Here is a 12,985-nt window from a genome sequence, read left to right on the forward strand (position 1 = left end):
CCCCCCCCCACCCCCCGCATTTCATCTAGGATGGACTTAAAACTCCATGTCCAGCTGCAGCAGTTTGTACCCAATCTGGTGGGGCTGTCTTCATGTACAGCAAGATAATCCCAGTTTTTCCAAGAGTGTCCTTGCCCCGAAAACAACCCCCTTCCCCAAACCTGAATGTTCTGAGAGCTGGGGCTGGTGAAAGAGCCTGCAGCTGCCTTTGTGCTGCTCCTGGAGCTGACCCCTGTGTCCCTGACATTTGTCCCTGTGGAATAAAGGCAGTGGTTTATACATGAAAATTCCTGAGGGCGGGGAACAGAGAAGGGCTATAGAAAGGCTTTAAAGCAACAGATCGTGCTCATTAGTGTCCCCATCCATTTAGCAAACGATGAAAGATGGAGAATGCACCATTTGTGTGAATTTAGCACATACCTACAGGAGGAGGGATTTCAGGAGACAGGGGATTTCCCATGGATTACCCTACTCCTTTCAGTTTTATTTTTGTTTTGAAAAACCCCCACCAAATACATTTTAAATCTGGGGTGGGGGAAGGTGTTTTTGAATGGCTTCACACAGTGCATGGAAGATGCTGGGGTTGCCAGGTGGGATTCCCCGAGCCGCTACTGGTCAAGGGGTTCAGCTAACTCCTTACTAGCCCCTGACACACAAGGAGGATTACGGTTTTGTGATCGCTTCTTGGTGCGAAAGTGCCCCCACGTGGAAGCTGAAAATAAAATCTCCGGTGTCTGAATCGAGTTAGCCCCACTGTTTTGTTCATAGTCCACTCACTCTCTTATTCCCCAGTTTGAAGCATTACATGGAAAAAGATATTTTCTTCTTTTCAGGCCACTTTCCTTTATCAGTGGCCATTTTAGGATGGTCTAATGCATATAGTGTTAGTGGAAATTCTACTTGGCATGGCTTTGGATCGGTCTTTCTCCCTGTCCTGGATGTGTTTGCATTGCAGCTCACACTTGCCAGTTGAAGGTGGTTTGTGGAAAGAAGGAAAGCATGGAAAAATGGGGAAATGTATGGAAATAGGGGAAAAAAGGAACTGCATTGTGTATCAAGATGTAGTAGTTAACTGTTGCATGCCCAAAGGGCAGTGCAGGTGAACAACAGCAGCCAATGACCATACAATAATACTGGTTTGCATCTCACTTCACTTTGGAAACTTCAGGCAGACTATCTAATAATTTCTGTGCAGTCCTTGTTGAGCTTGTTTTGCAAAAATCTTGTGCACAATCTAGACTATCCTGGAGGGCATAATCCCCTAATGCTAACCAGAGGAGTTATATGCCATTAGAAGATGACTGTTTCCTAAGCCTGTGGGGAAATGGCTCTAGCATGGAAGTAGCCAGTGTCTAAGATGACCGGTATTGTTTCTTTGTGTAACGGAGGGGTGCAAATGTTTTGCAGGCTCTGCAAAACTACTGTGTACCTACAAACCCTGTTTATCCCCTTGAGGTGATGGAGGTTGGTTTCTGCTGGAGTTGCCTGGCTGTATGATGCTTTACAACTTCACACCTACTTCCCCCATCTTAATCCTTCAGCCAGAAATGCCCATCGTGCTGTGTTTAGCTTAGGAAAAATCCTTTCTTCTGAATATTCAAGCTCAGAGCCAGGGGCTGGGTGGTACAAGATGATTTTTCCTTGCTGTGCTTTGAGCTGGTGCTCTGGCATTCAGGGCCACATAAAGCAGCTCTTCTCTATGGTCCAGCAGTTTCTCTCTTCCCAAAGAATTTTGACAGGTCTCTCTAGTGCGGAACAATTGTATCTGCCCTCATTAATTATTTTGTGCAGGCCTGCAATGTCCTGCAATCAGCAGGGTCACTGAGTGAATTGATGATAGGGAAATTATAATGCTGAGCATACAGGACAATTGCCATCTGCTGTCCAAGTTCTATAATTTAATTAGATTACCAAACATTCCTTTTCAGATGAAAATGCAGAAAGCCCAGGGAACAGGGAACAGGGCTCGACTGGTTAGGCATCTCGATATGACCGTCCTCCACCCTCCTGCTCCCCTTTCTAGCCCTTGCAGATTTACCTGAGCTGCCCTGAAGCGATCTGGCTGCAGCACAGGACTGACACAAGTGTCCTCTTAAAGCCACCTTCAAGCACAGACCCATCATCTGTACTGCAAATGCTTATACCTGCCTGTCGGCTGCCAGGTCTAATCCTGACAGTTTATCTGAGTGTGGGCTCACACTCTTCCCTTCCTGCTTTCCAACCCTCAGAATTTGCTGGGGAAAATCGATCCAGCAATTAAAACATAAGTGGAATAAATGACTATGGCAAAAGTCTGTTGAAGCGTGTAGTTAGGGTGAGAGAGTCCCACCAGCACCTGCAAATTTCCAGGAAGATATCATTTTGGAGATAAAAGCAAACATCCTTACTAGGATAAAAGGTAAATACATCTCCTTAACCTAACTTGCTTTTGTTGTTGTGAGAAATGCAAGAAGTGTCCAGAGGTGGGTGTCCACAGCTGTTGCTCAGAGCAAGAAATGGTGCCTTACACTACCTGCTCTAATTAAAATGCCCCCTTCATATCACTCCTTGCTTATATTTTGAGATTAATTCACCTTATAGTTCAGCTGACTCTTTGCTGGGTAGGACAGGGCTCCCTGGTTGTGCCTTAGGGACATGGGCAGTGAGGAGCAGCCATACTTGCCAGTACTGGCTGTGCCAAGCAGCCGGGGAAGGAGCTGATTTACTGGGGGCTGCTGAGACTATAAACTTACAACATGGTGTGTTGCAATGTGATTTAGACACATGCTGTAATAAACCCTTGCCAAACTTGCTTCTTGGCTTGTCCATAGGGACTTCAAGAGTAAAAATGTCTTGCTGAAGAACGACTTGACGGCAGTACTAGCTGATTTTGGACTAGCTGTACGGTTTGAACCTGGAAAACCTCCAGGGGACACTCATGGACAGGTAATCGTTATCTTTAACAATAACATTTTTAAAAGTCGGGCTTGCCATAGCTCCTTGGGAGTGGGGGGTAGTTTGTATAGATGCATTTAATTCTCTTTGAGATATGTGTTTTCCATAAAAGCTTTTGCTCAGACATAAATTTCAGGAGCTGCTTTGATCAGGGTGATCAGGGAGGGAGAGTGCTCAAACTCTTCCGACCACTGTGCACATAAGGTCCCCCCAGCCCCAGGGGCAGGTGACTTCTTCCTTCAAACATGGGACTTGTTGACTTTCTATTGTCTCGATATTAAATATTCATAGAATCATAGAACACCAGGTTGGAAGGGACCTCAAGGATCATCTGGTCCAACATTTCTCGGGAAAAGCACGGTCTAGACAAGATGGCCCAGCACCCTGTCCAGCTGCATCTTAAAATCCACCGCTTCCCTGGTGAGATTATTCTAATGGCTGATTGTTCTCATTGTGAAAAACTTCTCTTGTGTCCATTGGAATCTTCTCAGGAGTTACTTGTACCCAATAGCCCTCATCTTTTCTGTGTGACTTCTTGTAAAAATGGAGTCTTCATCCGCTTTGTAGCCACTCTTTAACTACTGGAACATGGAGATAAGGTCTCCCCTAAGCCTTCTCTTCTCAAGGGTGAACAAACACACTTTTCTCAGCCTTTTCTCCTATGGCAGGCTTCTCAGGCCCTTGATCATCTTTGTGACCCCTCTCTGGACCTTCTCCGGCCTGTACACATCCTTTTTGTATAGTGGGAATCAAAACTGAACACATCATTTCAGGTGTGGCCTGGCAAGTGCCAAGTAGAGTGGGATAATGCCTTCTTGATCTCTGCTGGTAATGCCCTTGTTGATGCAGCCCAGCATCCTGTTGGCTTTACCACTGCACCTCAGTCTTTGCTCATATTGAGCTTGTCCACCAGGAACCCCAGTCCCTTTCCACAGAGCTGCTCCCCAGCCGGGTAGATCCAAGCCTGTACTGCGTTCCTGGATTATGTTTTCCCGAGTGCAAGACCTTGTTAAACTTTGTAAGGTTCTTGTTAGCTCACTCTTCCAGCCTATCCAGGTTTTCCTGCAGGGTGGTTCTCACTTCTAAAGTGTCCCCTTCCCCACTCAGTTTGGTATTATCAGCAAACTTCATCAGGGTACACTTGATCATAAAATAATAGAATCACAGAATGGTTTGGGACCTTAAAGATCATCTCGTTCCAACCCCCCTGCCATGGGCAGGGACACCTTCCACTAGACCAGGTTGCTCAAAGCCCCGTCCAACCTGGCCTTGAACACTGCCAGGGAGGGGGCAACGACAGCTTCTCTGGGCAGCCTGTGCCAGTGTCTCACCACCCTCACAGGAAAGAAATCCTGTCATCCAGATCACTTATGAAGATACTAAACAGTGTTAGGCCCAATATTGATCCCTAGGGATCCCCACTTGTGAACAGGTTGCTAGTATGAAAAGGAGCTGTTTGCCACCACCCTCTGGGTGTGGCCTCTCAGGCAGTTCCCCACCCACTGCACAGACCACTTGCCTAGACTGTAACACTAATATTAATACTGCTAAGTACTAATACTACAATACAAATATTAATACTCCTAAAACTGCTCATTTAGTTTTAAAAATTCAGCCAGGCTGGCTGCTTGGTGACCTTCAGTAACGGCAGATCTCGTGAACTGGCTGTGCGCTGTGTAAACAAGTTACTACATTTTTATGGATGCTTAATTTTCTGCTTTTGCGTTGCAGTAGGTAGCCCCTTGACCTGCTCTCTTATCAGGGCTCAGCAAGGCCAGCATCCCCTCCTTGTGCCTCCAGGGTTTTCTGAATGTCCATTTCCAATGCAGGCTCACATTTTACCTTTATCTCAGAAGGAGTGAACACTTTCCTGGGTTAGCCCTCCCCTAGCTTTCCTCATTTTTGCCACCTTTTTTTGTACACTTCTAGTATTTTTCATGCCTTACCATGTCCTGGCTTCCCCCTGTCCCCACTGCCCCACGTAACAGCAAGAACAATGAGAATTTCCTACAGGAAAATATTAAAGGCATTTCAATTCCCATGTTAAAAAGGTGCTTTTTCTGTTGCTCTCCTCTCCACTCTCCTACATTACGGGTTATAATTCTACCACGTATATAACCACAACTATATGAGAAACTCAGTATAGCTCTACCTGGACTAAACACAGCAAGAAAGGCACTGTAATGAGGACTGAATCCTCTCAAAGTGAGAGGGGATCTTTTCCAAACAGATCACAGCAAGCCGGGGCAGGGTGGAATTTTCAGGGTTTATGCTTTACTGCGTCTGTGGGTGTAGAAGACTTGTTTGATCCAGGGCTATCAAACCAACACCTTTCCCTACCATTTCAGGATATATCAATTTTATTCTTCTCTCTTTTTTACATATTTAATCTTCTCTTTTTTTTTAGCAAAAGGGGATTGAACTTTCAACAGCTATGGTAACCAAGTCTGACTTAACCTCAGGGTGTTTTGTGTGTCTCCAAAGACAGCATTTTCTCATGTAGTGTGTGCTGCTGGAGCAAGATGTGGTGAGACACAGGGAAGGCAGGATTTGATCCGTACTCAGTGTGCCACACTGAATTTAAATTAGACCTGTAGTGTATGCTGAATGAATATCACACACGTAACTCTGCACTTTTTCTTTCAGGTAGTTTATCTAGACTCAAGTGATCTTAATGAGAATTGGTGTCAGAAGAAACAGCCCCCTTTTGCTTGTTTTTTGAGTGAGGTGCAACTTTAGCAGAAGTAGCCTTAAGGCTAATGAAACCAGCTGTCACTCATCTCCAGCCAGCAGAGGCTGTTGGGCCCAAATGGAATGTAACTTGAGTTGTGTTTTTTCTCTTAGGTGGGAACAAGGAGGTATATGGCTCCTGAAGTGTTAGAGGGAGCAATCAACTTCCAGCGAGACGCCTTCCTGAGAATAGACATGTATGCGATGGGGCTGGTGTTGTGGGAGCTAGTCTCCAGATGTAGAGCAGTTGATGGTAAGAATAAAGATTGTCTCTTCCCCGGGGAGGGCTCTGTTTCAGTGTGGTTTAGTGGTCCAGAGAATGGGCCTGGCTTTGTTTAAAAAACCAATAATCAATGGTGTATTTTTATTAAGCAGCTAACCTGTTTTTCACTTGCTTGTTTTTTAACATAAGCTGTCATTTTATGTAGATAATAACCTTTGTTCAAGTCTCAAAATTGCTTTTAACTACACTGGTTATATTGCAAATTGGATGAGAATTCAGGGAAGAGGAGTAGGTGGGTGTCCTTTAGTCCTGAGCCTTCTCTGTACTGCTTTCTGTGGCACTCTCCACTTCCACCTGTGACCAAGGCAGGCTTTGAGCGCTGAAGAAGAGCTGCACTCAACTCCAGCTTGGCTGTCACACCTCACTTCTACAGGGCATTGTGGTAGCCTGAATGAAAAGCCCAGGAAGTGAAGCATCTCTCTGAAATAGCAGGAACACCACAGAGCTGGAAGGATCTTCTTGGGTCAGCAAGCCCATAAGTTGTTAGGTATTAATCTTTGACTTCTGCTGATCAAGCCCTCTCTCAGCAGTGGGCTGAGTTTGTTGTTCCATCTTTGGAACACCTTTGGAGGATCTCACTTTTTCCTGAATGATCCAAGAATGAACTTCCATGGTGTTTGCTTTCTCAGGTTTTTTATCCTAAAATGATGCTGCAAAATGGAGCATCTTTTCTGTCCAAATAGCATATCTGCCCTTTGGTGACACCTTGCCCCTGGTCAGGGAAGCAATCATTTTGTTGTAGTAGCTCCAAGGCAGCTTGCTCCAGCTTTTTATATAGATATGAGTGCTCTGGACTGAATGTTAAGTTCAGAAATTAACAGTACCTCACCTGGACCTCAAATGTTTTTGTTACTATTACAGTAGGACTGAGGAGTTTCATTGTAATTAGGATGTCTGCATAGGTTTGTGGTAAGAGAAGGCCTTTTCTTCAAAAATGTACTATCCAACCAGATAAAATGCCAGAGGGACAGGGAGGTAGAAGCACAGTGGGGTGAAACAGTGGTACTCAGGTCACTCATGTAGGAATAACCCTTCTCTGTTGAGGCCCCCAAATATCCACTTGGATTTTTGCTTGTCATTTTTGTGCTCTCCTTCCAACTCTTCTCAGGCAGTAGCTGGCCAAGATGCTCCAGATGCCATACACAGCACTGTTAAATCAGAGGGAAGGCTTCCTTTGGGCTGATGGAGAGTTAGGCTGAACCTCATTTGCACTTCTAGCTCAGAAGTGATGTTGTGTAAACAGCAAATTAGGCTTGGAGATCACCAGTGCAGATCTTCATGGCCTTGATTCCTCTTGGAGGAAAAGGAAGGGAAGGTCCTGAGTGTTGCTGTGCCATCCATTGGAACAAGTGTTTCAGTCTGGTTTAGTGACTGGCATTGTGTTAACAAGAACAATGATAAATTGTTGTAGTGATCTAATGTTTTTTTAGAATACCTAAACATTATGTTGTTGGTGTCACAGTTCATGACTGGCTAAAGTGATCGGCTCTTTTATTTTAGTCTGGAAAGGCCCTCTTGAAATATCTCCACTTTTGAAAGAGGTCAGTCTTGCTATCGAGATAAGTGATAAGTGATAAGCATAAGTGATGCTGTGGAGCACCCTGAGAAAGCCCATCAGGTAAACTGGGCTGCCATTTGTGAGAGAGCATCTACACATTGCCAAAAGCCAGCAGATGTTCCAATAAGCTGAAGTTATTGCAACTGTCCGGCATCTGCACTGATACTCATAACAGTTGTCTCATTCCTGTGGCTCAGGGCAGTTCACAGCTATAACTGGTATAACTAAAGCATTCAGAAATAATTTTGCACTTAGTAAATGATACTTGGGACAAGTGCATCTGGCCTCAGCACGGATCACAAAGCAAAGAGTTGTAACTGTTGCATATGCTTGATCTTGCTAGTCAGTGCCTAAAAAGAAATTATGCTCCTGCTGAAGCCTTTCTCTAGGTTACTGTGTGTTGAATTGCTATGCTAAAATGTGGGGAGGACAGGCTGATTTGCTCTTTCTATTAAAATAAATCACGGACTACCCAGCAAGCCTCCTCAAGGAGAGTGGTGGGATCGGGAGGCCTGGCCGAGGGTTCGGATTTGTAACTCGACAAAGGTGGAAAAGGCGTGGCCAGACAAGCAGCAGGGACAACAAAGTCCGTTGTGCAGGAGGAATGTAAATCACGTTTGTCTGCAATGACATGAACTTCAGGCTTTGCTGTGGTGGGTTGAGGTTGCTCTGGAGCTGCAGCTCACTCATGCATGCAGAGGATGTGGCTCTGCAGAGGACATTTCTTAGTAACCTGGTTCTGCATGTGCACCTTAGGTCCAGTGGATGAATACATGCTGCCTTTCGAAGAAGAAATAGGTCAGCACCCATCCCTTGAGGACCTGCAAGAAGTGGTGGTTCACAAGAAGATGCGCCCTGTGTTCAAGGATCACTGGCTGAAACACCCTGTATGTCCTTGCTGGTTAATGGTGGACAATGTTTTCTTGTGTGATGGGAATGAGGGTGTGCGGTTATGCATTGCTTGTTAGCTTCAGAGGGAAGCTAACCAGTCTGCCCTGGTGCCAGCACTGGGGAATGGGGTTGGCTCAACAGCTTCATGCTCCCCTTTCTGTTTGTCCCTTGTACTAGAGAGTAAGGCAGCTGACTAAAACCAGCCAGTGCTGAACATGGAGCGTGTGGTGGTTTAGCAGGACTCCTTTAATATGGTGAAAGAATGAAAGATAAACTCCTTTTCATTAAGAAGAAGAAAACAATTCATACCATCAAAGACGTCTTCCTCACAAGCTAGATAGCAAGCAAGACTTGAACAATTTTTTGAGGAAAACTTAATTAGACATGAAGGCAAGCAGACAATGAAGCAAAATTCAGCATGTGTTTCCCAGAGGTAATCATTCCAGGCTTGTGTTTTTAATAAAAGGTGATTTTTTTTCAGACTGGAAAACTGAGCAGGTGATGAAATCTCACAGTGCTTCAGCAAGAAGCTAAATGCCTCTATTCTGACCAGACTGCCACAGTTTTGGCTAGACTCAGGTGTACTAACTCATTGCCTAGAAGTCAAGGAGAGATGCAGGCTGTAGATAGAGATGAGTGTTCCACTTCAAATGAGGGTTCAAGTAAGAGCTACACTCTCCCAGCAGTGTTGAATTGGGTTATTTTGGGGATATCTACAGCAGCGATTGCAAACAAAGCAGTGGTTTTGTAGCAACTGATACGGTGCTGCCAGCTCTCATGGTTTTATCATGGGAATTGTAATACTTGATGACTTGTCTTTTAAAGCTTTAACTACTGAATCTCAGGATGTATTTTGATATTAAAAAAGTACTTTGTGGGCTAAGAAAAAAAGCTGGTTGTGACCAAGACCTACAGCCTTAGAAAGCAGAAGCTTAAAATAACCCCAAGCCACCTATTTAAAGTAATTTTTAAAGCTAGTCTCATGATAATTTTCGTACCACGGAGAAAATATTCTTAGTTTTCCTTTACAGTGTTAAGCTGTGTTAAATGGACCTCCCTGTCTGCTGTAAAGATGGTCCCCAGAACAGACTTCGTTGCTGAATGTGCTTTCTCCCCTTGTTGTCTGCAGGGCTTGGCGCAGCTCTGTGTGACCATCGAAGAGTGCTGGGACCACGATGCGGAGGCTCGGCTCTCGGCGGGCTGTGTTGAGGAGCGTATTGCGCAGATCCGCAAATCCGTAAACGGCACTACCTCGGACTGCCTCGTCTCCATCGTGACATCTGTCACCAACGTGGACTTGCCGCCCAAAGAGTCTAGTATCTAAGTCCCGGTTCACTTTTGTCTTTCCAGACTCAGTGGATTTAAAAAAAAAAAGTTTTAAAAAAACCCACACAAAAAAAAAACCCAACACAAAAATCCAACAAACACATGAATGCAGCTGCTATTTTATCTTGACTTTTTATTATTATTGTTATTATTATTATTATTATTTTTTGGATTGGATCAATTTTACCAGCACATTGCTCTACTGTATTAAAAAAATGGACATTTCAGCAAGCATTCAGGTGCCGACTAATGAATGCAGAAAAGGTGCAGGTACCTCAGAACCTCAACAAACTCACTTCAGTTGTTTTTATTTTATTAGTTTTCTGGGTTTCTCTTTATCAGTCTGTCTTCTGAGCGGAGCATCTGTGACATAAAGGAAAACCACCTACCATCTTAGAAAACGCAATGCTGCAAACTGTGGAGGAAACTTAAGACTGTTATATAAAGAATACACCTTCCTCAAAAGGATTTTTTCCCCATTTTGTTTTGGTTATGGGTTCAGTTCCTTTTTTTTTTTTTTTTTTTTTTTTTTTTTTTTTTGTCTGTTTTAGTGAAAGGACAGTACATCTTTTTTTTTCCTTTTTTTTTTTTAATTATTATTTTTATTTTTTGACTTTGAATATAACATGAATTCTGTGTCTTGCTAGACTGACAAAGTTACGTCCATTGGATGGCCAGAACTTCTAAATTTTCCTTCGTGTTAAGCCAAAATGCAGTCCTAAACTAATCACCCTGTAACAAAAATGTAAAAAGTCTGTATTACATGAATGAATTGGACTTTTGCCACTGCCAAATTGTCAGCGTGCATCCCTTGCACGGATGTAATTTAATAAACAAACAAAATCACCAATTGGAGAAAATATAAAGAAAATTGAAATATATTTCTTGAAAAATATAGCTTTAAAACCTAGAGGTCACAAACGAGGACATGGTCCTTTATTTTGAAGAGACATTAAAATACTTGCCTTAATTTGTCTATCTGAATAAAGTCTTAACCTATTCTTTCAAGTTACTGAATGTATATTGCATATTAGTATGTACACACATGTAACTGTATTTCCGTGTGTAGGTTTGGAAGTTTCTGTTTCTTGATGTGCTTCTGTTGAGAACACCTTGACAAAACCAGACAGAACGATACCATTTTGACCCAGCCGATGTCCCTGGTCGTGGTTGGCATCTTTGGGCCTGATGCTGCAACATACCTATGCTTAGCATTAAGCATGTAGGTAGCTCTTCTGGTGTCATGACATTAGGCACTCACTTAATGTTTAGTGTGGTTGTAAAGGTTTGCAGGATCAGTATTTTTCATGTTTAATACATTTCTGCACTGAAATTTATATAAAAATGTGACTATGTTTTAGAAGTGAAGTGATGTAAGGGTTGGGGTGGAGCGTAGAGCAGTTAAGATTGAGTGAATACTTGTTTCGAGGTGGGCTTGCTCCCATTTCACTGGGAATGGGAGCCAGTTCATATTGCTGCAGAAAGAAAAAAGCTGTACTGTCTTTTAACTGTTAATATCTGTTTGCTGTTCTGGATTTTTTTCCTTCAGCATTATGTATTATGGCTAAAACAGGCTTATTACAGCAGTTGCTTTTTTATCCTGATTTCTTTAAGAAGCTTTAAAGTATTTATTGAAAGTGCCATATGATTTTAATAGCTTATTAGTCAGTCTCTGAAATATTCTCATTTGAGAAAGCATAAACAAAAATTCTCACGTGTAGCTTATCTTACTGCAGGGAACTGCACAACCATACAAACTTTGACCAAATGTTGATTGTAAAGTATTACATCTTCCCTGGTGTAATGGTTCCTTATAGATCATCTTGTCAACAGGATTCAGAAACTGATTTTAAAAAAAGTTTCCAAACTGTGTGTGTGTTCAGTTGCAAATTTTAAATACGTGTAGGTATGCGTGTCTTGCTATCGCAGCAGAGAAGGAAATCCTGAACGTTTGCTTATGTACAAATTTGTACCAGTTTAGTTAAAGCTGTTCTTTTAAACTGGTATTTATTAATTAACAAAGACAAGCTCTGATTAACTTACTGGTCTTTCAACACTTGAGCTGTCAAGCAAGTAGTTTCCTCAACACTAGTCTAGCATTTTAACTCTCATTGGCAACATGATTTTGGTTCTGTTCAGTACTGCAGAGTCTTTTTTCCTAGTCATCAGTCGGGCGCATCCATAGGTGTAGCTGTAATAAGCAATTGTGTCTTTTTTCCTCTTAACACTCCCTTGAATACGATGGCTACAACACCTCTTACATTACTTCCCAAGCACGAAATTTCACTTCCCACTCAGACTTAGAGGAAGTAGCTCTTCAAAAACTTGCCTGCAGAATTTTTTTGTTGACCTTCCTCTCCTGTGTGGCAGTTCTTAGGTGAATATTAACCTTGAATATCCTGAGTAAAAATTCTCCTTGACTTTAGGAGTCAGGATTCCCCATCTCTCTGGTGTAACTCCCTTTATGAATTTATTGCAGTGGCTGGGCTGTTTTCTTAGGTGGAGAAAGTTTGAGTTCACATCTTGAAACTGGAAATACCACAGGAACTTAAACTGTTTCTTGAGATGATAAGAGCTGTAACTTGCTAATGAAATTGCATTAGCACAGCAGGGCTGGAACTTGTATGTGGCTCATGTTGAAATACATGTGCATGTGGCTGTAAACCAGTCTAACCATCAGTTAAGTAGCACCAGGCTTATTTGTTATGATGAAGGATTTTAGGTAGTCTTGATCATAAAGTTTTTGGTATCTAAGACAAAAAAAACCCCCACATTTTTTATTCTGCCTCATTCTTCAGCTGAAATTCTCATACAGAATATACTATGCTAGATAAGGTTACACCTATGGAAATTTTGAGATCTTTGTGTCTGTCTGTTTCAAAGAGAAGGTCTGTGAGTACCCCCCAGTAACTCCCCTGCATTTTACTTGGGTGTCCTAACTCATTGCTGTTCCCACTGGAAGTTGTTGGTTTCAGTAGAAGCAGCAGAAGCCTTGGGTCCACCCAGTGCAACATTGCTGGTGGGTATTTCCAGGTTGGCTGGGTCAGCCCTTGCCATTAGGAATCCCGATCCCCCTTAATATCACAGCACAGAAACCAGAGAAGACACGTTTTATTCCTTGTGTGCTACTTTCTAGGTAGACTGTCAGAACTTGCCCTGTTTTGCAGGGGAACGATCTGGTTTCACTTAGTATGGAAGAAACTCGTACTGCAGATGAAGGTGCTGGTTGATAACGTTGTGACAGTGCTGCTGTTGAAGTCCTC

The 12,985-nt window shown here is 43.0% G+C and overlaps 1 protein-coding gene across 1 annotated transcript in view; it reads left to right on the forward strand.

Moving 5' to 3' along the window:
- The window catches only part of ACVR2B (activin A receptor type 2B), a 59,638-nt gene extending 49,817 nt beyond the window's left edge, over positions 1–9,821 (forward strand). Inside the window, exons 8-11 of the mRNA XM_026842414.1 lie at positions 2,811–2,925; positions 5,779–5,917; positions 8,262–8,392; positions 9,526–9,821. Of these exons, the coding sequence (XP_026698215.1) occupies positions 2,811–2,925; positions 5,779–5,917; positions 8,262–8,392; positions 9,526–9,720 (580 nt within the window). The 3' untranslated portion in view covers positions 9,721–9,821. The remainder of the gene's footprint in view (positions 1–2,810; positions 2,926–5,778; positions 5,918–8,261; positions 8,393–9,525) is intronic.
- Positions 9,822–12,985: the final 3,164 nt, after the last annotated feature.

Source organism: Athene cunicularia, assembly GCF_003259725.1.
Source record: "Athene cunicularia isolate RWA chromosome 2 unlocalized genomic scaffold, athCun1 chr2_part1, whole genome shotgun sequence".
NCBI classification, from domain to species: domain Eukaryota; kingdom Metazoa; phylum Chordata; class Aves; order Strigiformes; family Strigidae; genus Athene; species Athene cunicularia.